We start from the raw sequence: 27,188 nt of genomic DNA, 5'->3' as shown, positions 1-27,188 counted from the left end.
AAAATCGGTCAAATCGTTTCGGAGAAGTATGGTAGCTAATATTGTGACACGAGAATTTTATATATTATATAAGATTACAATTGGCTCACTGACCTGACTTTATGCTCTTCATATCATCTTCATATCATCATTGGGGTCTCGCCAGAAGTGCAGGCAAGTGTGCCATTCCGGTGTCATCCAAGATTATATTGATTAAAGATTTGTTAGGTTAGGATTTACCTAATACTTAATACAGGATTAAACTTAAAAGGATAATGCTCACATACATCGTGTATTGTATCTTGTACTGTGAAATAAACTATTTGTATTTATTAGGTATAGGTTTTGTAATTTCTTTATATGGTCGATGTTGGATAGTATTTTTGTTTTTACATATTTCTATAGAACCTATGTCTTCATGAGTATATGATAAGCAGAACCGAAATAATATATTAATAATAGTATATTTTATTCAAATTACTGAGCTTATTATTTCTTAGTAACAATGAAATATGAGTATAATATTTATGTAATATCTTATACCATTAATATTTTACTCATATTATAAGAATTTTTATTAAAATAATTAAATGAAATTTAATTTAAATTCATTAGGCATTTTCTCCCAGTATTATATGTAAACTAACTGGCCCTCGCAACTCCGTTTGCTTCATATTTTTGCCGTTTTTCCAACATTTTTTATAGCAGCTCCGCTCCTATCTTGTGTAGCATGATGTTATGTAGCTCATAGCGTACCTCAAACTGAGCTATACAGCACTAAAACAATTTTCATGATCGGTTTAGTAGAGGCCCTACAACATAACAAATTTACAAACTTTACGTCGTTATATCTAATACGGGTAGTATGCCCCGGCTTCGCACGGATGCATTACAAATCTTTGATTTTTTCGGCTTGTTCTATACTACAACACACATGAAGTATACATATAAACCTTCCTCTTGAATCACTCAAACTATTGCTAAAAAGCAACAAACAAGTTTCTTGCTCGTGATGAGTCTGCGTTCCGGATGAATGGTAGAATAAAAAAAAAATGTGCCTATTCAAAAGGACTTATATTAAGTTTATTTCTATTTTTATAAAATATTGCAGTAAAATCCGTTGCGTAGTTTAAAAAATCTAAGTAAAACATGCAGCGGATTCAGTTTATACTATACAAAGATTATAGTAATCTTTACATATTAGATTATTCTATTGACAACCCTAGAAATACAGTTAATATTTCGTTTACAACGTAGCATTTACTGTATATTTATGACGCGCTGTTATAAGTTCCAACAAAGATAAATTAGTATACTTACCAATTAATAAACTCTACAAGAAGTATAATTGATAATTAATGGTTTTTAATTCATTTGACCTAATTGTCACATCGACTTAATTGAAAAACCTTCGAATCAAATACACAAATACTAACTGTGCCCGCGACTTCTCCGCGACGAATTTCCATACAAACTTTTCTGGCTGTTGATTAAATATAAATAAATATGATATTCAAAGTTCTTTAAAATTTTATCTTTAGGGTAAAATTTTTAAGAACTATGTAAATTTGGGAGTAAAATAAAATCCTTAATGATATTATAAATGTCAAAGTAGGGATGTTTGTTACGCTTTCATGCAAAAACTACTGAACTGGTCGTCATGAAATTTTGTACACATGTTCTTGGAAGGTATTAGACTGAACATAGGATACTTATTATTTAAGAAAAAACAAATCAATGGGCGCCCTAAAATATGGTCGAGCGCAGTGATGGCTGGTTCATCCGTCATACTCGTGAACGAGTGCTGCTTGTAGGGACTGGTCTGCTCTTATCACTACGACTGATTTAATCTTATTGCATGATTATATTTGACCCAAAAAATTAGTGCTTGTTGGTAGTTTGTATTCACACGTTTCGACTTGTAAATGTAAACTTACAAGGATTATTTAAAAGAGCAACACACAAGTTTCTTGCTCGTTCTTCTTGTGATGAGACAGCTTTCCGAACGAGTGGTAGATAAAAAACAAATTCTTATGACTATTCAAAAGTGCTTAAATTAAGTTTATTTGAATAAATGATTAAAAAAAAAAATGCGAGCGAAGCCGTAAATAAATATGACATACAAAGTTCGTAAAAAAATTAAGGCGGTAATTTTTTACTATGTGACCTATGTTGTTATAGCCCACTAAAACCATATAGAATGTGTAGACAATAGCTAACTGTTATACGTATCACATGGAGGTTCACTAATTTAGAGTTCACGGCATTATAGTGTTTGTAGGGTTGGCAACACTGACTATCGACATCCGGCAAAATTATCAAACTTACTAATTTGTTTCGAAATTATATTTTTATGGACATATTATAAACTGGCTGTTTCATCCGTGGATTCATCCACATGAAATTTATAACTTGTTATTCTCATGGATATACATTTTTGCGTAAAAGAGTAACAAACATCCAGGCATCAATCTATCCATTCATACTCACAAACTTTCGCGTTGATAAAATTAGAAAGATCTGGTGATCTGTTCCAGATGAAGTTATCATCTGGAACAGACGAAATGATAATATAGGTATACAATACGAAAGAAAGCACTTTCTTTTATGTAATTTCCCTAACACAATTGTATTGCACAATTTGTAAGTCAAATAAAACAGTTGCAAAATCGTACTTAAAGTTTTAAACCGTACGATATCTTTTTCTACTTACGGCGATAATTGTTGAAAAGTTCCGTCTCTTCTATAAGAACTTACACTTAATTAATATATAACTTTTTAATATTCACTCCCTTCCGGAGATTCCCTGTTTTTGGGAGATGTGGGAGCCCTGAATATCAGTCTTCATTATGCAACGCATGCCCCCGCCATTTTACTATTTTACGACTGCACACTGTCACTGTCCACTGCGACATAGTCCATATTTTTGGACTTAATTGCCATCTACCATTATGGTTCTAAAACTATGAGCAATAACCTCCAATATAGATATAACCGTCAAAAATAGGGTGAGAGGATCATAATCAAATCAAATCAAAATCATTTATTTACAGAATACAGTGCCAACTACTAGGCTAACTGTTTTTTTTTAAGGATTATAATGGAATGGTGCACCTGCCTGCGCTAGCGGTTTACGCTGGCGGGACACCAGTGGAAGATGATAAGATGAGAATGAGGTCAGGCCAGTTAGCCCATCGTGACAAATCTACCAAGAACTTATCACGATGGTTTCCAGGGGGAACCGCGTGGAGGTCAACCTGACATGGTACATTGCTAGCAATAGGATCATCAGTCCACAACACTAACAATTCCCTTTCCTCCCTAGACTAACTGTTAGACTACAGTAAGTTTTATTAGCAGTTTTATATATTCCTTTATTCGCGTTTTATAGAAATAGAAATAATCTTTATTCAAATAAACTCATTACAAGCACTTTTGAATAGTCATATTTTGATTCTACCACTCATTCGGAATGCAGATTCATGGAAGAATTCTTATTATATAGAAGTGTTCTTTTTTACTATTGTCTTTATATACACTTCTGTCACTGCGCTCTGCTATATTAAACGTCTAAGAGCGTATCTTTTCTAACATTTATTACTTCTCTAACATATTACTACCCTCCACGTCGTTCCTGTAAATTATCATCGTTAATTTTAATAATTTCGCTACGTTGTGCTAACTAACCCCGCCAGAGGGGGGAAGGGGGTGGTTAGTAATGGGATCTAGTGTCCCCATTGCTAGCAATATTAGGCCATAGCCATGTTAGGTCGACCTCCACGCGTTTTCCCTTCGAAAACATCGTGATAAATTCACCAAGAATTTATGGGTTTACTGACCTGACCTCATGCTCGTCTTATCATCCTCCACTGGTGCTCCGCCAGAGTAAACCGTTAGCGCAGGTGAGCACCATTCCATTATCGTCAATAAAAATAAAAAAAACCCTGACATCATCATGCTTTACTGGTGCCCCGCTAGCTTATACTTTTAACACATCAATCAAATAATAAAAATACATATATTCCCTTATATAACAACACACAACAGACACACACACAGCAAGTAAATAATGATAAGCTTAACTTAATACTTTATTTGACTGTCTTTTTATAAATCGTAATTCCAATAATTGTTAGTTGTAAGAGGAGGGAACTAGTACCTAAAATACATGTTTTTACTTAATTTAAGTACCAGGGAACAATTTAAATTGTCAATATTGGATGTAAAATAAAAATTATTATTATTACAATGATACATTTTGGTATCTTGTCGAAGTAACTAACAATTGGTATAACTTGACAATTACCTGAAAATATCTGTAAGATAAATATAACAAAGTACCACCATAGCTGTCATTGTACGTATGAGTGTATGCAGAAACGTGTCAGGATTATAAAACGACTGTTTTTTTTACTGCGACCGTAATCCGCCTAATGTCACTCTCATGACATCATTGTATGACTCAAATATACAACTAAATGTTTTAGAGGAATTTATAATTCTTTGTTGTCATAAAAGACGTAGGTATCTACCTTCTATCCAGCAATTGACGTAAAAGTATTTATTTTTTACCACCTTCGGTAACTATGCGTAGTTGTCTTTGCCTATTTTCAATAAATATGATATAACATCCCTTGACAAGTCACACAGCGCCATCTAGTCCCAAACTAAGCAGAGCTGCTATGGGTACTAGACAAATTATATATGTATATATTTTTTTTGTATACGTAAGTTTTTTTATGATATAAACACCTAGACCAATACAAACTATCCTACTCATGAATACAAATGATTGTACCATGCGAGGAATCGAACGCACGACCATCGGAAATAAAGCGATGTGCAAAACCTCTATACCACTGAGGTTTAGATGGTTTGACGGCCTCGGTTGGATACCGCTACCACACCACCTTTCTTTCAATGGCCGATGATTCCATTTTTTAACCATACAAACATTCGTATTCATGAGAATGATTCTTTGTATTGGTTTGAGGGTTTTCTATGAATTTACAAAAAAAAAACGTATTTATTAGTTGTTTAGTACACATAATATAAAGTTTGCTTAATTTCGGGACGAGCTGTGCAATTACTAGTATTAATTTGTCAAGAATAATCATATTGCTCACGCTGGCGGGATTATATATGTAATTCTGAATAATGTTTATTTAAAAGAGCAACACGCAAGTTTCTTGCTCATTCTTCTTGTGATGAGTCTACCTTCCGAGTGAGTGGAAGCATAAAAAAAATATTACCATTAAAAAATGCTTATTTCAATAAAGATTATTTCTATTCTATAATATATATCGTTGTTATTACAAACAGGACAATTACATTAGGAAATCTACTCCTTTGATAGATATCTTGAGTCTATGTACGTACATACGTGTTGTCTATTACTCATAGATAACAAAGTGTTGTTGTTCACATGACAACCAATCGTGTATAACTTGACCTTATAAAGCAGTATGCCTGCATTTCTGTTGCCTAACTCTTACGTCTAGTTTCTTTAGACGTGGATTTCAAACGTTGATCACAGAACACTATGGCACTAGAATAATTGTCATTAAAAAACAGTTTTTAGAACATCTTAGTCTGGTAGTTTACTATCCAAGCTTACATCGAACAGTCGTGAGTTCAAATTTAGTCGACACAAGAAAATTATTATGTGTCATTTATATCTCTGACTAACTCTACGGATCACCGTAGTGTTAGTCAGGTATATTTTTATAACGAAACACCGAAAATACTACTCTATACTAATATTATTCCAAGAAAAGCAGAGCCTAACCCCTAGTCAGTTAAAAAATGTTATTTATTCGCAGCTTGATTCAACCTGAATAATGGCATATTAATTATATATTTTTTTTATTTTTATTTATTTATTGTACAATACAGTGTTACATTTATCCTTATGATATAAGGTGAAACCCTGCTCTCTAAATAGGAAAAATCCTGTACTTTAGGATAAGCAATGCTCATTCGATACAACACTACCTCGTGACACAGAATATGTAGTATAAGTTGTTGACCTGTACTAATTAATTTTACTTAGATGTATATAATTTTTCATTATGAACACAAAGATAAATAAATATTAACATAAATAATAATAATGGCATATTATTATGAATTCATTATCTACTGGGAGAATACATGACGTTTCTGACTAAAAACATCATTCTAGTTTTTCTTTTTTCAAATTTACAATTAAAATACGCCTTTAAAAAGAAACAGATACAAAAATAACACACCGTCGACAGATACAAAATTAAACAGTAGCAACATGGCCAACGATAGACTATTTTGGTAAACCACTTCGGCTACCAAAAACAAAATGTCGTCTAGCAATAACTTGCGCGCCAAATAAAGCCCGCCAACGCACATGTCGTGCGCCTACTCCACGCTTTTTTAATTTTTACTGTAATACCACAGATAAGAGAATATATAGAGCAACATTATAGAGAGAAAGATTTTATATTTTGTTTATATTTCAAAAATACTTAACCTATTAAAAATCTCTTTTATCTTAAGGAAGCTACATTGTACGAAGGCGACTCGACGCGATCTTAAAAAAAACAAAAGAGATCGTTACAATAAAAGCTTTTTATAATAATATGTAACAGTTCTGATCTCTAGTGTTAGATAAGTCAAAGTTCTTGTAATAAATTCATTTATTATAGGACAGTTTTAAACTTAAATGTTGTCTTTTTTTAATAATTCATTGATAAACGCTATAACAGAATATCAGTAGCAGAGAGAGTGAATTCACTGCCATAGAGTTCTAGGCTATTTTGCCATGATTAATACCTTTTACTTTATTGTAACAGTCTATTATTAGAGACAAATAAAGTTAATGGTGATTATTACTATAATTAAGATAAGTATTGGGTCCGGCAGACATTGTCCGGTTCCAATAAGCAGTGTCACCTATACTACAGTTGTGTGAAATATACCCACACATGTCATCCATATCAGTGCAGCCGTTTAAGATTAGCTTCAAAACTAAATTGAAAAACGACGTATAGAAAAATAATATAGTAAGATATAATACAAAAATTACTAGTAACCTAATAAACAAAACAAAACATTTTATACATACAATATGAATTTAAACAATCATACTTTTTTATTAATCTTTAACCAACAAGTGCTAAGGCTATCAGTTTTCTACATAGTACCAATTACAGAAGCTCTGCTTAGCTTGGGACTAGATGGCGCTGTATCGTCCGGGGTTATTATTATTCTTATTTATAGTATGTATGGTTTTCTAAGTCACCATGAATCAATATCACGTCAATTCACCTGATAATCTCCATACAGTGTCCAATAATATCTACATAGAGAACGTTATCTGTCAACCGCATGCTTAGGGCAATATTCTTCAACAGTGCATTCACTCATCAGACACAAGTCACATACCAAGAGGTACGTAGGTTATCTAGATGACATACTCTTATATAAATTAAATGATTGTGTTTGCGTTGTGTTGCCAGTGAAAATTACCTTATTAATGCCAACGGTTCATACACAAAAAAGGTAAATCTTTTGATATTTGGACTACCAAGAGTTCAAGTATAGAGCTGCAATAAAAAATGTTGCAAAATTGAGAAAAATGTAATATAGACGAAGTTGCACAGATCGGCTAGTTAGAAATAATTTGAAAAAAAATTATATTACATAATCTGTTTTGGCTGATTTTCTCATAGCAGCCCGTATTTAAAAAAAATGTAAAAAAATATAAATTAAAAAACACACCTATAAGAGTACCTCTTATTTTTGCCTCGGTGGTTACTAAAAATTACATTATAAAGAATATTCAAATGTTACTTTATTACTTTTTATTTCATAATATAGGATTATAATTAATCGGTTAATTTTCGACATCGGTTCAGCAGCTTCAAAGTCAAAAATTCAATGTAAACACACAAACAATCAGATCTTTCCTCTTTATAATATTTGTATAGAAAACAGAAAGGTAATAACCTTTTGCCCAGTCGTCTAGACCACATCGTTTTGAATACTTGCTAACAAGTTCAATAAATATATAACTTTCGAGCGCGTTGTGCGTTTCTTATGACTCACATAAGTACTTGATGTTTTATCTGTTTAGTGAAAGTGGTTGGCCAAAGTGTTTTCTGAAAGGATACGTAGATAACGCAAGGATATGTTGCAACTTCTACCTATATGCATGCTTATTACGGAAGAAAGCTGAATCGCCGTAACTTGTAAAACTCAATAGAATAGAAAATAATTTATTCATATAATAAACTTACATTGAAGCACTTTTCAATAGTCATCACATTTATGACATAAAGTGCACCGCCTTATTATCCCTGATCAACGCGATGGTTGATGGATAGAGTAGAGGATACCATTAGTCCGCCATTTTTGTGTGCAAAAGAATAAAAATTTTTTTTTTCCATCTACTGCTCTTTTGGAAAGCATCACATGAAGAATGAGCAAGAATTTTGCTCTTTAGTATTACTATATTCCAGTATTAGTCTATCTTATTATGAGTTTTTTTACACCTCACTGCAGAAATTATTATTTCCCCATACAAGAATAGAAAATTATTTATATAAATAACAAATAAACTTATATTTAAGCACTTATGAATAGTATTTAGTTATTTTTTTAATCAACCGCTCATTTGGAAAGCTGTCTACGAGTAAGAAACTTGCGTGTTGCTCTTTTAAATAATTTAGATGTAACTATACATTTTTAAGTTGAAATGTGTTAAACTACCAATTAACACTAATTCATTAGTGTTAAACTAACAAATACACAACCAACTGGTTGAGTAAGTAACTAAGATACTTCGATACCAAGTTTTTTCCGTTTAGTTCCGGTTTTTGTTTCAATTACTTCATAATAGACGTAATGCAGGTGCCCACAGATACCGTTGCCGTGTCAACATGTATTGACTCATTTGAATTGAATATTCACTGCCCACGTCATATGTACAAGACAGCGCATACTGAGTTGTCTTTGTTTGTTTATGTCATAGACAAGTACGTTTAAACGAGATAGATTTACATACATTTATTCTTATATTAATTATGGACTCGCTTCGACTTTTTATTATGTAAATTATGGTCTACCTTGTAGTATAACCTCATGTGCTTTCAAATATAGATTAACGAAATTTAGGATTTTTTGGAATCTAAATATATATATAACACAAAGGTGACTGACATAGTGATCTATCAACGCACAGCCCAAACCACTGGACGGATCTGGCTGAAATTTGGCATGCAGATAGATGTTATGAAGTAGGCATCCGCTAAGAAAGGATTTTGATTAATTCTAACCCCAAGGGGATAAAATAGGGGATAAAAATTTATATGAAATTTTGTCAATTTTTAACCGGGATCGGGCTGAGACTTGTATAAAGCTACTATGACATAGGCATCCCCTAAGAAAGGATTTTTATAAATTCCACCCCTAAAGGGATTAATGAACGCGAGCGAAGCCGCAAGCAAAAGCTAGTTGATGATAAAGAAACAGTACACCCGCCAACGCTAATGGGGCATATAATATACCCTGGCGGGGCACCAGTGGAAACTGATGAAATACAACATTAAGTTATAGATTCGCTATGGGTTATAATGCCGAGAACAGGAGAAAGTAAACAATAGACTACCAAGAAAATGGTTGTTTATCGACAAATATATTTGCGGACGGTTGTTAGTCGTGTGTGAATGTAAACATAATAATGTGGTAACACCAATGCTGTTAAGCAAAGACAACAATGCGGTCCAAGTTATTTAGAACAATATATATATATATAGTTTTAAAGTTGCATTTATTTAAATTAAAATTAATATTCCACATTTACAAGTATTATGTGTATTTATGTGTGTAGTAATTAAGTTACTTTTTAAATATATATAAGTATATATAATTAATATAAATATAAAATTAATTTGGTGATGAAAATTATCTATGAATGATACTAGTATAGATAAATTCCATCACCGAATTCACGGTTACATAAACATTTTTATTCGTGAGTATGATTATTTGTAACTGTCTGTACTCAAGCTCTGCCTGTCCTAGATGCCGCTGAATTGTCTATAAAAATTGATCGGATGGAGAAATATGATATTTCAGACACATATACCGTTAGGACATACCGATACATCACTCCGTAAAGATCTGTTAATAAAAATAGTATTTGGGACTCTTTGTCATGGTTAGTTATGGTCACATAAAGTAACGGGTAAAAGTTAGTATAGCTTCATAGGTCAAGTATCTTTCAAGCGACTGCTAAAAGTAAATGGCTCTCAGATCGACGCTATTATCGACTATATTTCTTTGTATGTCTGTGTGACTATATATATATATGGATATTTGTCGTATTGCCCGATGACTATCTGGCTATTCTCCGAAATTTTGTTCTAAATTGTGCCTAAATTCAGGATTTGAAATAAAATTCGTAAGGGCGTATTTTTCTTCAAACCCTAATAATAGTTCAAAATCTATGAGTAACTCTGCTGTAGCAGCAGTTTTTTGATCCAGATGATCTTTTTTTCCGCCGCTTGTTTTACAGTTCTTGTTTGTTTTAGTCTCCATGCTTATTTACTTTAATTCCTTTTTACATAAATGTGCTAAAAATCACCCAAGTTAAATTACCCTTCCGGCAAATCCACTATGCATTTCTTTCCCTCTAATTTCCCCAATCACCACATAATCCCCCAATTTTAAGGTACAACCCTCAATCTGGCAACACTTTGAGCCTGTGTGGCTGTGTGTGTTAAGTGGATACCAAAAACTTAATGCACTTACTCTCGATCTGTATTAAGAATTATATATTTGCACCTCGAAACTGATAATAGAGCCCACCCAGCATATTCTTTGTGTGGCGGCATTAAAACACTGACATTATAAAGGTAAAGATTTATATATATATATTTATTTACTCACAAATTTATACAAAATAAAATATAAACATTAAGCCGCAAAACTACTCGGCAGTTTGTCTGCAGCAAAAACGCTTAACTTAATACTTATTTATAATGTGTATTACATACACAAACATATATTCACATAAACACATTACTGTAGAACCAGGTATTTTATATTTTCCCATACAAACGGCTAATATCTGTAAAACAGGGTTCGTTTAGAAATTTATTGCGTAACTAAACTTCAAAAAACCTTTAACATATTTAATCTTGAGGCGGAATGGAGTTCACGAGGTCAGCTAGTTTAATTATAAAAATGTAAATTTTCAAAGTCAAAGTCGCGGGTAACAACTAGTTCTATATGACATGTTATGGTGTCACGACATGTTACCCGATATCTTTAGTATGAACAAAGGTCTGTTACATTTACGTAATTTAAACCGGGTTTAAAACAAAGAGTGGTTTGTGCAACAGTATAGTTTCCATATTGGAACTTACTCGTTAACTATTTTTGTTAATTTAAAAGATAGATAGTTTTATTCACCAATTACAAACATATAGCATATACATTACATACATTCGACGACCTCGGTGGTCTAGCGGTTTAGCATACCGCTTTACGGCGATCGCGGATCGCGGGTTCGATTCCTCGCACGGCTCAAACATTTGTATTCATGAGTATGATTGTTTGTATTTGTATCTAGGTGTTTTCTATGTATAATATGTATGTATTTACGAAAAAAAATATCTATGTATATGTATCAGTAATCTAGTACCCATAACACAAGCTTTAGCTAGCTTAACTTGGGACTAGATGGCGCTGTGTGAATTGTCCTGAGAGTATTATATTATTTCATAAATAGAAATAGTGTTTACAACTTAAAAATGCAGGAATATAAATATTACAAATTAAAAAATGGAGGTGGAAAAGAGAAAAATTGCACTGAATCATTTATCAATACATTTGTACAAATACAATAAGGCGGCCTTATTGCTAAAAGCTTTTCTTACCTATTTGAGCCGCCAAGCTGCAAGCTGTGTTTAAATTAAGTAAGTATAGGCACAGCTGGTGTATGATATTTTTATGTTTGACAATTGAAGTAAGAGTAAATTGAACACTTCAAAAACAAAAACATCTATTCAAAAGAGCAACACACAAGTTTCTTGGTCATTCTTCTTGTGATGAATCTGCATTCCGAATGAGTGGTAGAATCAAAATATGACTATTCAGAAGTGCTTGTAATGTGTTTATTTGAATAAAGATTATTTCTAGTTCTATTTCTTCAAGCGAAAGTCGACAACATGATAAAAATAATTATCGTCGTTGAACATTCTTTAGTAAGCGAATTTTGTGCTGTTATCAGATTATCTAAGTCCAATTCAATGCCAAATTACAGTCAGCGAAGGCTAGACGTTTTTATTAATTTACATATGATACTTCTGTGGTCTAGCGGTTTAGCACACCGCTTTACGTCCGATGGTCGCGGGTTCCATTCCTTGCACGGCACAAACATTTGTATTCATGAGTATGATTGTTTGTATCTGGATGTTCTTATAATATGTAGGTACATAAATATGTATATTTTTTTCGTAAGTACGAAATAAAATATATCTATGGATCAGTTATCTAGTACAAATAACACAAGCTTGAGCTAGCTTAATTTAGGTATAGATGGCGCTGTGTGTATTGTCCTGAGATTATTATTATTATATTATTATTATCTGTCACCTACGAAATAAAAAAAATGTATTTTTTTTTTAGTACAGTAGATTCACGATTACTATTACGATTTATAGCAACGTGAGGTCTTATGGATAATAATGGAAAGGTGCACTCGCCTGCGCTAACAGTTTACGCGGGCGGGGCACTAGTTCAGGTCAGTTAGCCCACCGGGTATTTTCACCATGAATTGATCATGATGGTTTCCAGGAGAAACCATGTGGAAGTCAATCTGACATGGTATTTGCTAACAACTTACCTTTCTAATGTTTCTCGCAATTGTCTTAATTTTTTGTTTCATATGAACCTTCTGATAGGGGAAGGGGATTGTTAGTAATGGGACCTAGTAACCCCCATTGCTAGCAATGTACCATGTTAGGTCAACCTCCACGTGGTTCCTCCTGGAAGCCATCGTGATAAATTCCTAGTGAATTTGTCACGATGGGCCAACTGACCTGACCTCATACATCATCTTATCATCGTCAACTGGTGCCCCGCCAGCGTAAACCGTTAGCGCAGGCGATTGTACCATTTCATTATCATTCTCAAAAAAAAAACAATGGGGTTATTAGTCTACATTACTAAGAAACCTGTTTCCCCATTAGGGAGAAGGTTTTCTTAATGATGATAATGGAATGGTACTGCCGCCTGCTCTAACGGTTTACGCTGCCGGCCTCCAGTGGAGGATGATAAGATGAGCATGAGGTCAGGTCAGTTAGCCCATCGTGGTTAATTCACCAGAAACTTAACATGATCGTCTCCATGTGACCCGCTTGTAGATCGACCTGACATGGTACATTACTAACAATACATTAATAACAATATAACAATTATTTATACACATTACTAACATCCACTTTCCCCTATCAGAAGGTTGTTATGAAGCAAAAAATTAAGACAATTGCGAAAAACATTAGAAAAGTAATTGCGAATTTAATACACATTATTAAGACAGGATAACGTCTGGGCCAACTTATGTTATTAAAATACATATATCTATACATATATATAAAATTGGAGTGTCTGTTTGTAATATTGTAATAACCGTTTTTTACTACATGCATATGAATAGATACGGTACCTACACCAAAATAACATTTTTTACAATTTTCGTCTGTTTGTCTGTCTGTTTGTTCCGGCTTATTCTGAAATGGCTGGACCGATTTTGACGAGACTTTTATTGACAGGTAGCTGCTGTAATAAGGAATAACTTAGGATACTTTTATTTTAGAAAAATAAAGTTAATTTCCATACAGTTATAATATAATATAAACTATTATTAAAAATATATAATAATTGTAGCGTAGATGCTATAATACCTTTTTAACGGAAGTTCTATATACAAACTGTATTAACTGTAACATTAAATATATTTGCACACTATACATCGATGTATTTATTTTGTTGTCGCGTCATTGTTTACACAGACGCGGCGTCCGGTTTCGATGCATCAAGTAAGTGATGCACGAACTCTTTCTGTACGGTTTATTTTATAAAAACAATAATAAGCAATGCCTTTAATAATAATAACCCTGGACAATTCACACAGCGCCATCTAGTTCCAAGCTAAACACAGTTTGGTTACTGTACAGTTTGGAATACATATTGTTTTTAAATACAGACATAATATGCTTACATAGAAAACGTCTATTAATGCAAACAATTATATTATGAAGACATATTTTTATACCTACACTGTGCAAGGAAAGAACTTTCAAACCTGCGACTGTATCAAGTAAGGCGGTGTGCTAATTTGCTGGACAACAAGGACCATATATTCCCTTATGAGACACGGTTGCCACATGATAACGTGATGACAGGGTGATGTTCATGTATATATAGACAACGGTAGTTACATCAGGTTGTTAGTCTTTCCAATTACTAAAGAAATCTCTTATATAGCTTTATTTATTTCCTGACGTGCTTGCAGGATTTTCTCAATTGAAGTAGCCAACCGAGAAGATCGGGCGGTCATTTTTTATCACAATACTAGCTACTCACCCCGGTTTCGCACGAGTGTACATGTATTATACATAAACCTTCGACTTTTGACATAGGTCAAAATGATCGGCAAAAATAGGATGATTTACGAGGTTATACAGACAGATAAATAAAGCCGACGAGATTTTTTATTTTCGTACGTAAGTAACTAAATGTTTTAAGATTCTTAATTTTGCAAAATTAAAAAAATGTCATATGACAAAACGAAGATCTCTGCTCCCCTTTTACTGCGCTCCGTACCGTAACCGCTCCAAATGCCATAATTTAGTTGTTAGTTTCGCCATCTCTTCAACGTACAGCGATTCTAATATGCTAGCTGTTACCTGGGACTTTGTCTGTATTTTTTAAAGATAATAGGTGGCCTCCATCCTTGTGATACAATCTATCTTCACGTAAAATTATATTAAGACATGGTATGAAATGATAAGAGTTTGACTAACTTAATTTTTGACATGGTGTTAAATTGTAACAAATGAACAAACTTTTTTTTACATTTTGAAAACTGTTTCCACCTACTTATTCTTTTTTTTTATCAAAAGACACATATAGTGATATGATCTATTCGTATATTGACGTCAAGATTCGTAAATATCGTTCGGCTTAGTTTAGAACAAACAAAGAGAGGCATAGCTTTGCATTTAGAATAGAATAGAATAGAAAATCATTTATTCAAATAAACTTAATTTAAGCACTTTTGAATTTATAATATTAGTACTCGCTAACCCTAAAGATGATGTCTTTACTATGGATATTGAATTTGTATTAGTATAATTAATAAAGAAAAATCGCTTGAGTTTGGTTATTTTTTCTCTCAGGAGAAATTCTCCTGATAATAACATACAAAATAATTTGGGACATCGGTCCAGCCGATCACGAGTAATGCCGTGACCAAGCGAAATAGGGATTCATTTCTATATAAATATAGATAGATAGATAGAATAGAATAGAAAATCATTTATTCAAATAAACTTAATTTAAGCACTTTTGAATAGTCAACATTTTTTTAAATCTACCGCTTATTCGGAAAGCTGTCTCATCACAACAAGAATAAGCAAGAAACTTGTGTGTTGCTCTTTTAAACAATCCTTGTTTAAAAGAGATTCTTGTAAATTCACATTTTACAAGTCGAAACGTGTGAATACAAACTACCAACCAGTACTAATTTATTTAGGTTCAAATATAAAAACACAATAAGATTAAATCAGTCGTAGTGATAAATTCTCTATTCGCAATTACAGACACATAACATACATGAGATACAGAAAAAACACGAATTAATAAAAGAAATACTTATAAGTGACTTTATGTGCCGCAAAAATGAAAAGACAGCCAACTCAGCATAATGCTGCAGCGCTGATATTCTGTTGGCTCGTTACATATACTATACTTATTACTAAAAAAAAATAGATAAATATTAAACTTCGAGCTCTTTATTAAAATATATAATGAATAAACTATGAATAAACTGTAAATATATATTTTTTTTGGCGAACCATATTATATACCAGACCTTCCGAGGACATAAAATGTCATAGATATCGATTAAGCCGTTTCGAAGAAGTATGGAAACTAACACTGACGCGAGAATTTTATTTATATAGAGATTGAAAACCTCCTTTCCGGATTCAGTTTAGTTTTTTTTATCTGTGGTTCACAGAGTACAAAGTACTACAAAGTCTACAAACACTGTGCGTATTTAAATACTGTGTTATCCTTCGTTGCTACAGGAGATGTCAGTGAACTCAATGTTTGACTTCTCAATAGGTAGCTCTGTACACATGTTAACTAACGTTATCGCGTAAATGTACCTAACATAACGTCTGAACCATAGACAAAATATATTTTTTTTAATTGTCAATCCGCAACATGACTTTTTTATTTAATTAGTCACTAGATAAATGCCAAGTAGCGTTGATTAAAAGTTTGCATATTTATTAATTTAATATCATTATATTTTAATACGTGAAGCAAAAACTTTGTACCCGTTTTTACGAAAATAACTCGGACGAAGGAATATGAAAATTCGCACACTTATAATTTATATACAGAAGTAGTGCAGGATGCTTATATTTTTAAAATTATATATTAAAAATACATTATATGAATATAAAAAAAACATTACAATTCAATACCATGTATTTGCAAACACACACATATCAAAATGAGAATAGATCAATATTGTTTGTCTTTAATATTATTTGTCTATAGTCTTCCTGGAATTATAAGACTAGTTTAGATATAATTATGAATTATGAGTATGTAAAACTATTTAAAGTCAATAGGTTTTAAAGTTTAAACCTATGAACTAAATTGAAAAGCAAAACATTTTTTGATTTAGTCAGTTTTAGTTCTGATTACGCTCCAAAATAATAATATTAAAAAGTATTGAATTAAAATGGATATTTAAGTTTAACAAGCTATTATCCACAATTTCGTCTGCGTAGAATTTAACTTTTTGTGTTAAAATAAATAAAATTTCTAAAGTAAAGATTCTCCTTATAACATTAGCAATCTGCAAATGAAAGTCCCGTCACAATAGGTTCAATTTCAGAGATTAACAAGACTATACAGAGGGACAATATAGATTCATAAATAGATATGATTTTGACTTTATATCAAATAGCTAACAAAGTAATTTAAATCTAATTGATTACATCATTAGGTCACGAATTCCTTTAATATATGTACCTAATTATGACAAAAATATTTATCGTTTTACAATATTATCACTATCACTACTGATACAGTAACATTGATATCTGTATATCTGTATATTATAATAGTCTGCAATCACTCTAATATGATTAACTTTTTTTTAAGTCAACATTCTTATAGGACATTTCGGTTTCTTAGCAAAATTACTCACTAAACGGTTACTTGGATGACGAGCGTGCATGGCACCTATATAAATATGCAATGTAAATAGACTGGCTTTTAAAAAAAAGTAATTCAATTGAGTTTCTTCTCAGTTCTTCTCAATTGGATCTATATACTGAACTAGACGGCAGGGAAAAAAATTAAATTATAAAGTAAAAAATAAATGATTTTTGAATTTGAACTTACGAATGTCAACTTTTTTTATCAATCATACTCATGATACAAATGTTTGTACCGTGCGAGGAATCGCACCCATGACCATTAAAATGCGATGTACTAAACCGCTAGACCACTGAGGCTGTCACCATATGAAACGTCTGTCACTTTTAAATAAGTAAATAAATATAGCATAAGCTGGTAGTCACTCTATTCTCCCAAATTTGAATTTAAAAATGAATCTGTATTATTGTAAACATGTACAACATTTACATATATGAAAAGAATACGAGCTGAGTTTCTTGTCAGTCTCATCTCGAAGTCATTCCGAACTGACGGCAGATTTGACATACCACAAGACTCTGTAATAGACCTACATGAATAAAGATATTTTGAATTTTGACTTGAAGTTATTACTGGCTGTGCCCTTGGTTTTACCTGCTAGAAATTTATAACCATGTGTTATTCTGATATGTAAGCTATATTACTGTAAATTTCATCAAAATCCGTTTAAAATCAACTCAGATAGATGTTCAAACAATCATCCATCCATACTCAAAAACTTTCGTTTTCATAATATTAGTAAGATATTTGTGATTAATGTTTAATAGATTTTATTGTACATTTTTCGGATATAATCATTACATAGTATAAAACAAAGTCGTGGTCGCTGTCTGTCCGTCCCTATGTATGCTTAAATCTTTAAAACTACGCAACGGATTTTGATTTATTTATATAGATAGAGTGATTTTAGAGGAAGGTTTATACATATAATACATGTACACACGAAGCCGGGTTGAGTAGCTAGTTATAGTATATAGACAATTATGTAAAAATAGATTACTTAATACGTTCATTATCTTAATTGTACACTTAGCTACAAATGTAACGACGGTTTTGTTCACAATAAATAAAATCCAGTAACAACTGACCGTCGAGGTTATTGGCTGAGGCTGTGCCAAAATTGGAAGACGAATGACTAAGTAATACGTGATCTGGCTTTAAACACTTAGTTACTTATTCGTTAAACTACTATATAGCCAAGAGCCATGACTTCATGGTTTACTGTAGTAAAGACTACACCGCCATAAAGGACGTGACTTCGAATGCGACAGGAAAAAAAAATTCGTCAAATTATATTTCAAACGGAAAGTCAGTCGACTTTCCTGTGATGGAAACAACAATGATAAACAAAAATTATATTTGTGTCTGTTCATCTTATAAAATTCTCGTGTCACAATGTTAGTTACCATACCATACTCCTCCGGAACGGCTTGATTGATTTTTATGGAATTTTATATGCATATTCAGTGGTCTGAAAGTCGGCTACTATCTGTTTATCATACCCCTATCATTTTTTGACAATTTTTTATGCCATATGCGCATTAAAAATATATACAGCCCTAAATTTTCACCTTTCTATCACCAACCCCTATTTTTTATTAGCCATTTTAATGTATATAGCAAAACAACGTTTTTGCTGTCAGCTAGTGTATACATAATCGTCTTAATACATTTAAAAATGCGTGTTTATTGTTTAATATATTTAATATGTTGATAATATAGTTTTTAGTCTAATACAAAAAGAGGCAAGATAAGTTAAGTCACTGTGAAGTAGAAGGCAGGCCTAGCAGAACAAGATTGCGTGCAAGAATCACTTAACCTGACCATTTCATTATGACGGTGCGCCAGCCGCGGTTATTGTTTCTGATTCATTGTTCGAATTTAAAAACTGTGTCAAGTAGACCGTCTTTAGAAAAACTATCCCTGTGCTTTACTGCTGTAAAATGTGACAAATTCAGTGGCAGTAGCAATTCCAGTAGTAAACCATCGATTAACAAAACGCCTACTGAATCTAAATAGAATAAGAAAAAAATTATTCAAATAAACTTACAATGAAAATAATTATTCAAATAAACTTTTGAATAGTAATCACATTTTTTTAAGGCTGATTGCGAAATATAGATTCCAATTTACATTACATTACTGCTGTAAATAAATATCTTTAGAACTATAATATCAGTATTGTTAATAGTCAATATAGTGTTCGCACAAGTGTTATGTTTACCTATGCGCGTTTCTATTAAGAATTTAAAAAATAAAAGCTCCATAAACAAAAATTATCTATTATTCGAAATTTAAAAAAGTTTATTTTTATTTAACTAGCATGGCAAATAAGCTAAAGCCTCATCTGATAATTGTGTTAATAACCATCGCCTATATAAGTACACTCATGTGTTATATATTCCAGAATACTAAGAAGTCTTGCCTTCTGCCTTTAGCACGTCACATTTCACATAAACATAATTAGAAAGAAAACTGCTTTCCGGCTGAAATCAGTGAGTCAGGGGTAATCTCCCCGGTAAAATTCATGTAGCAAAATTCTTACATAAATATCGCAAATATCTCAAATAAATATAATAAAAGCACAGATAATAGAATATAACTTATTAAAAGTAAAATAAAATATACCTACGTGTTAGATAATAAATTAAATAAAGTTTAATCATGTATACTAAAGGCCATTGTCATACTGCTATCTGAATATGGATGTATACAGTGTGGGTCTGTGCCTATTTGTAGTGATGACATCATAAAGAAACATTGTCCATTATAAGGAAAAACAGTTGTGTGATAGTGGAAATAGTTTGCGGTCATGAATTATGTACGTGCTATCATATTTTTGTACAGGATCGGGAAACAAGCTTTTGGTCTGATTAAAAATAGTCACCCGTCCTCTATAGAGATGGGATTTCTCTTAGAGATAACTTAGCACCTTCTTTCCAATGCTTCAAGGCACCATTTCCAATGTAATTTGATTCTTATACTTACACATGTATAACAGTAATTAATAATCTGTTTCGTAACTTATATAATCCTTTGTTTGCTCGTGACAAATTACAATAAAAATATTGGCTTCGGTTACCTTACAGGATAGAAATTTGAAAATTTGTATTTCTTTTTCAAACAATGTTCAACTTTCTATCTCGATAAGAACTGTAAGGTTCGTTATTTCAAATAACGACAATTTCGCTTTCTTCCGTCGATAAATAGATGGCGCCACCTACGTCTAATTTCGCGCCATATTCCCTATTGTTATTACGTGAAACTTGCGACATACTGTGATATTTCGCGGCGTTGACATTATCTACAAATATCAAAACGCTTAGCAATTTAGTAGCCGCAGAGGGACTAAATATCAAATGTGTCACGGTCGTGGATTGGATAAAACCATTATTCATTTTTAGCTTAGGCATTTATTCGTTATTCAAAAATATAATATTGTTTATGGTTTTTTATGTAACTGGAATGATAACCTGACGGTCTATTTGGTAGAAAGACATACCTAAACGTAATTATTATTTGCTCAGCGGTGGTACTGACACCATATCGCCGTGTGATGTTCATGATAAAACTCAAGCATTGCCTTGTGAAAGTGTTAAACATCCGTGCTCTCAAATTACTGCCATATTTATTTATTTATTAAATATTTAATACACAAATACAAAAATAAAGATGTATATGTATAACGGACATAACATCTTAAGGCATATCTCGCTCTTTGAACCGATACATAGCTTGTAAAATCTGATGTCGTGATCATCACATCATCTCCCACTGTCTCCTCGCAAGTGAAAAAAATGTTACAAAAATTTTGGTGTGGACCAGCTCCTAAGTGATAAGATCACAATCATCACTTATGAGTATAATAAATATGCTTACGTCCTACTTTCAGACCCACTGAAAATATACACAAAATTTCATCTTCGGAGATGTTATGTTACAAACACTTTGACACGAGAACTTTATATTTATATAAAAAGATTAGTATAGACAAAATAAATGTTTATATTCACTTATGATGTGCATTTCTATACATGCTAGCATCAATCACTGGCAGGGTTGTCAACTTAAACCATTAGCCTTGAACGGAGAATTAAACTAAAATCTTAAAAATATCCAACCTAGTAATAATAATAAAGACGTATTAGTAAAGTTATATAAATTATTATCATTTTAAGGTTTTACAACAAAGTACCAAAGTAGGTTCTAAATCTACCAGAAAAAAGGTTTCAAATATCTTTTAAAACACTTTCTTTGTAAGAATAATTTATTATAAAATTGAAGAATTAATAAATGACAATAATATTTTTGTAATAACTTAAAATTCATAGTGCTGATCAATGTGATATATTTTATTGCACAAACATTGCGTGCCTAGCGGTTTCTTTATTGATTGTCGCAGTCCTAATCCTTAGGAATGTGTATTTATTTAGAACAACATTTATTTAAGAGAGCAACATGTAAATTTTTCGTGTGATAAATCTGCGTTTCATATCAGTGGTAGAATAAAAAAATATGACGATTCAAAGCTGCTTATATTAAGTTTATTTGAATACAGCGTATTTCTATTTCTTCATAGTATTTTGACCGATTTTCGTAATTCAAAATCTTGTCAAGAGGATCAAAACATTCTCATATTTGTACTTATTATATTTGTTTGTATCTGTCTGGGTGTTGCTATATATAACGTATGCTATAGGAATCTTAACTTGGGACTAGATGGCGTTGTGTGAATTGTCCTGGTATTATTATTAATATTATTGGCATCCCTGATCACTAGTCAAAGGATGGACGTAGGCGGATGTCCGCACCGGTAGGTAACTGTTAATGGACTATTGTATGAGAATATATTAATCTTCTTAAGTACCCACTACTACAGCTAAGGAAGGGCGATAATAATAAAATTTATAGTGCTATATATAAATGATATACTACCTGTGACCGCGGATTCGCCAGCATGATATTTATATGTATGTTACTCTGATGTATAAGCTATATTACTGTAAACTTTCATTAAAATCCGTCCAGTAATTTTTGCGTGAAAGAATAACAAACATTCATCCATACTCACAAACATTAGCGTTTATAATATTAGTAAGATATGATATATATTATAGATATATATTCTATGGTAGTATGGATTTAGCTTGACAATTACCAAGAAACCTATTATTGTCAAGTAATGTTGAAACTAATATATTAATATCATAAATACGAAAGTGTTTTGTTTATTACCTTTACGGTTGAACGAATCGTATTAAAAACATGATAGTAGGTTGTATCGAGAGGTCGGACATAGAAGGAAGAAAGCAGAAGAAAATATGTTTATTCGATACACGTAAGCATTAATAAAAAACAAAACAAAATTGGCTTTTATCTCATTAAATACAAAGAAAGCTGCTGGTATATACTTTTGGAAATGAGTCAAACTTTCTTATTGAATTAAAATAAATTTATTATCAAGTTATATTCTTTTCCTCGTTACTACTTCTTAACTTTTCGACTTCCTTCCTAAATCTTGTTCATTCAAGTAATGGCTGCGGTTGAAAATTTTTCGTAAATATTTAAAAGGCTAAATAGGAGAAAAGACATGTGAATATAATTGTTGTTATTAAAAAAAATAAATATCATACTTACATATTACTAAAAGAAGTAGCATCCGCTGTCTATTAGCTTAGATTTTTTAAACTACGCAACTGATTTTAATTCCGTTTTTAGCAATAGATAGAATGATTAAAGTAGAAGGTTTATACTTGTATGTATAATACATGTATACACCGTGAGAAACCGGGGCGCGTAGCAAGTAATTAAAAAATTATAATCATACTAAAAACGTAATAATCATTATCTAATAAACTCATAAATATTTCTATTATTTCTACACTTTTAATTAGGTTTGTTGTAAATTTATTACTTTCTTTTATTTTCGGTTACTCGTTTTTAATTAATTGTATTTTTATTTTCTTGGGACATTAAGTGTCATTAGACTAATGACTTTGTTGTGTATGGTCCACAACGTACCTAGCTCACTAAGTACATAAATAAAGGAACATAATTATCAAAGTTACTTAGGTACCTACGCATATATAACTTAAAGTTATGCTATACGGTTAGTCCAGTCGAATTGTGTTTCTTAAAAAGATTAGGTGTAATATTATAGAATAAATAACACTAAAAGCTATAGCAATTATGGGTTACGGAAGTGACGGTGCTATGTTGTACAGAATAGAGAGTTTGCGGTAAGCTTTTGTAACTTATTTTATATATAGTTTTTCACTAGCTACTTTAGTGCTTTAAACTTAGAAATTGTTTACTAAAGGCTGTTTGCCTATATACGTACTTGTTGTTAACATTTTGTTGTAACATTTTGTAATAAACAGGATAGAAAATTAAATTAAACTTAACATAAGGAAATTTAAGTATAAGAATATATATTTTTTTTTAATATTACGGTTGTTATCTAAGAAATTTATATTAGCAAGGAATAACAGAAATGAACTTAACTAAGGAACGTATGTAATTATACGAGTATATACATATATATATAGGTACGATTATTCTTAAAGATTTTATAATTACAAATTATTATATGTCATTAATTATTGTTATCTATATTTATATCATTATTTTTCTCAAATAGTATCGAAATATCAGAACATAGCGACCATTTTCCTTTTTTTTTGTTATTTATAAAATTATGAATATTATGCATTTAAACACTCGTTAGGTAACCTAAAATGAAAACATAGTCATATTTATTTACTCGCTGATACAATTAGTCATTTCCTGCGGCTCTGCATGTAAAACCCATTATCTCCCTTAACTTTGAGTAGGTAACTATTCCCCCATAACTTAATTTTACTGTACTGTCAAATGACTTCGAAAAAGAGGTATTCTGTGTAGGTTATTGTTATGTTAATTCATTCATAAAATTAAGAACAACGCTCTTGTCGGTGGAGCTCTTGCCACTTTCTACGATGTTCCATCATACTCTTTAATCTTTGATACGACTCCAATTCTGTCTTTAATTTGCTTGATGTAACTGTGCCTTGGTCTTCCTCTCCCCCTCTTTCCTTCAATCTTTCCCTCAATAATTACTTTCATAAATTCATCGTGTCGTATCAAGTGTCCTAACATTAATCCTCGTATACTTTCTATAGCATTGATCCTATATTCTACATTCTATAGCATTATTGTTATGTTTCAAACTACCCAGGTATTAGAGTGTATGACTAGGTAGTAAATCCCTTAAACCGACTTGAAAAAGTACTGAATTTGACTCTATTTTTTATGTGCATTATTATATTTTTTCTTGATGAACGGATTTTAAATATTTTTTATTTGAAAGCTGATGCCTTTCATGTGGTCATTTACGAATTTTATCAATATCTCATCAGTAGTATTTGAATTATTTTTGATAATATGTTCGAAGTTGATTTTCTCGTGGCCAGATTACGCGTCTATATTTTTTTTAATGTTGACTCTTTTGTGGCAGGCTCCAGCGACCACTCTCCATCTACGGCAACATGGAGCACGCCCTCCAGCATAGGGAGAGAGTGGGAGTGCAAGACTTCGTCCTGCTTGAAGATTACCGTTCTGAAGCTGCCTTCATTGACAACCTTAGGAAACGGTTCAAGGAAAACATTATTTATGTAAGTACATTTTCTGTACGGTACTTATACCATGTGCGCTGTAGCATGGAGTTGGTGACAGTTTCATTAACGTTTCGTTTCACTTAAAAGTTGCCGCGATTTACAAATTATGACTTAGTATTTCAGTTGTACCACATTCGTAATATATTAAATCATTAATAACTTAATACAGATAATTAATAACAGAATTAAGTTAATAATTGATGGAGATATTCAGTGGATTACAGAGTTAGTCGTTAGTTAGTCCTCCTAAATAGCAACATAGTTGTGTTGTCCATATATATATGCGATTGTTACTACTTAACATTTTCAGCTTAAGACCCGGTTAATAATATAAATAATGTATATTAAACACGAAAGTTAAAATAAAAATAAAAATATTTTCAGCTTGTTTGCCATTCCAATCACTATAAAAAATTTCGACTCCTTTTTCCAAATATAATGTTTTCTTTGTAAGAAAACAAATAAATAACGAACCTAAGGAACCATTACGAATTCTTCTGAATAGTTATTTTAATATTTTTATTTCATTATTCTTCTGGACATAAAATTGTTTTAATGGGGGACCGAATGCCTAATGTCATTCTACCAGTCTTAATAGTTACGCTGAGCAATGAATATAAAGAGGTTTATTAAATCAAACTAGCATGCCCGGCCACGCATTGCTGTGGCTAACAGTTTCTTTATATATACAAATAATTTGCAATAAAATAATATTGCGACCATAAATTGAGATGTAAGCTATCCTATCTTTCAAGTTGGATCGAATTGCAATTGCACACGATGTGCGAAAACAAATTTGCAATCGGTTCAGTAGTTTAGAAGTTCATCGCGGACAAACAACGTAACACGTAATCTGTACATCTATACATGTAAATATAATTAGAGTGTCTGTTTGTAATATTAAAATACCCGTTTTTTACTACATGCATATAAATATAAATACGGTACCTACACCAAAATAACATTTTTTACAATATTTGTCTGTCTGTCTGTCTGTTTGTTCCGGCTAATCTCTGAAATGGCTGCACCGATTTTAACGGGACAATTTTTTGCAGATAGCTTATATAACAAGGAGTAACTTAGACTTTTATTTTAGAAAAATAAAGTTATAGTCCACGCGGACGAAGTCGCGCGTACAGCTAGTTCTTATATATAAAGATGGACTCAATGTGTCTGTATATTGTTCCCAGACATACATCGGTAACGTGTTGATCTCAGTGAACCCGTACAAGAACCTTCCGATCTACACAGAAGAGAAAATTAAGCAGTATTACAAGAAAGCCTTCTTTGAGGCACCGCCGCATGTGTAAGTATATTCAGAATTCTGTAACAAAATACAAAGATAGAAATGAAATGAAATTTATTTGTTATAAAAGTAATACATAATAGATTGTTTAGTTATCTATGTTATATAGATGCTCTCACTTTTAGTCTTTACAGACATGCAAATACATATTTGAATTATTCTTTATATGATTTAATAAAAGTTACATATTATAAATTTATTATTTTATTAAAATTTTATTTAGATTTTATAAAATTGTCATATGTTTACTCACTAGAAAGAAAGAAAGAAAGCAAGCAAGCAAGCAAGCAAGAAAGAAAGAAAATTGTTTATTTAGTACATAGCAATACTAAAAATAATTTTTATATTTTAAGTTACATTATATAGGTTTATATTAATTTCATAGTATCAATTAGGTCTCCGCTCAGCATATGTCGTGACGGGGTGCCACGATGCTGGTATTCTGCGGATACATTCTTAGATATAATAAAATAATAATAGACATACATACTTAGATCTAGGCGCTTAACACAGAGTAACATTTACGACATACTACCATATATAAATAAATATCAAACATAACTACACACTGAAACATAATGTTCTGGTGACACTAGTAGGCTGACACCTTGCATTACCCTGCACTAGATCTTGGCAGGGCTGCAATGCTTTCACTAAACAATAACTAGGATTATGGTAGATTTGTTAAAGTTGATTGTGAAGTGAAAAGTTGATTGTGGTAAAATACACAATGATCATTTATA

General features: G+C 31.8%; 1 protein-coding gene across 2 annotated transcripts in view; it reads left to right on the top strand.

Annotated features, from left to right (window-relative positions):
• The window catches only part of LOC131846702 (unconventional myosin IC), a 72,722-nt gene that overhangs the window by 30,197 nt on the left and 15,337 nt on the right, over positions 1-27,188 (top strand). For both annotated transcript variants that reach the window (XM_059196073.1, XM_059196074.1), the window contains exons 2-3: positions 24,980-25,136; positions 26,330-26,445. In XM_059196073.1, coding sequence (XP_059052056.1) covers positions 24,980-25,136; positions 26,330-26,445 — 273 coding nt within the window. The remainder of the gene's footprint in view (positions 1-24,979; positions 25,137-26,329; positions 26,446-27,188) is intronic.

The sequence above is a fragment of the Achroia grisella genome, unplaced genomic scaffold, assembly GCF_030625045.1.
Source record: "Achroia grisella isolate CSIRO2021 unplaced genomic scaffold, CSIRO_AGI_Agris_v1 utg512, whole genome shotgun sequence".
Lineage (NCBI taxonomy): Eukaryota > Metazoa > Arthropoda > Insecta > Lepidoptera > Pyralidae > Achroia > Achroia grisella.
Note: the sequence above shows the minus strand (reverse complement) of the source record. Positions and strands in the feature narration are given on the sequence as shown.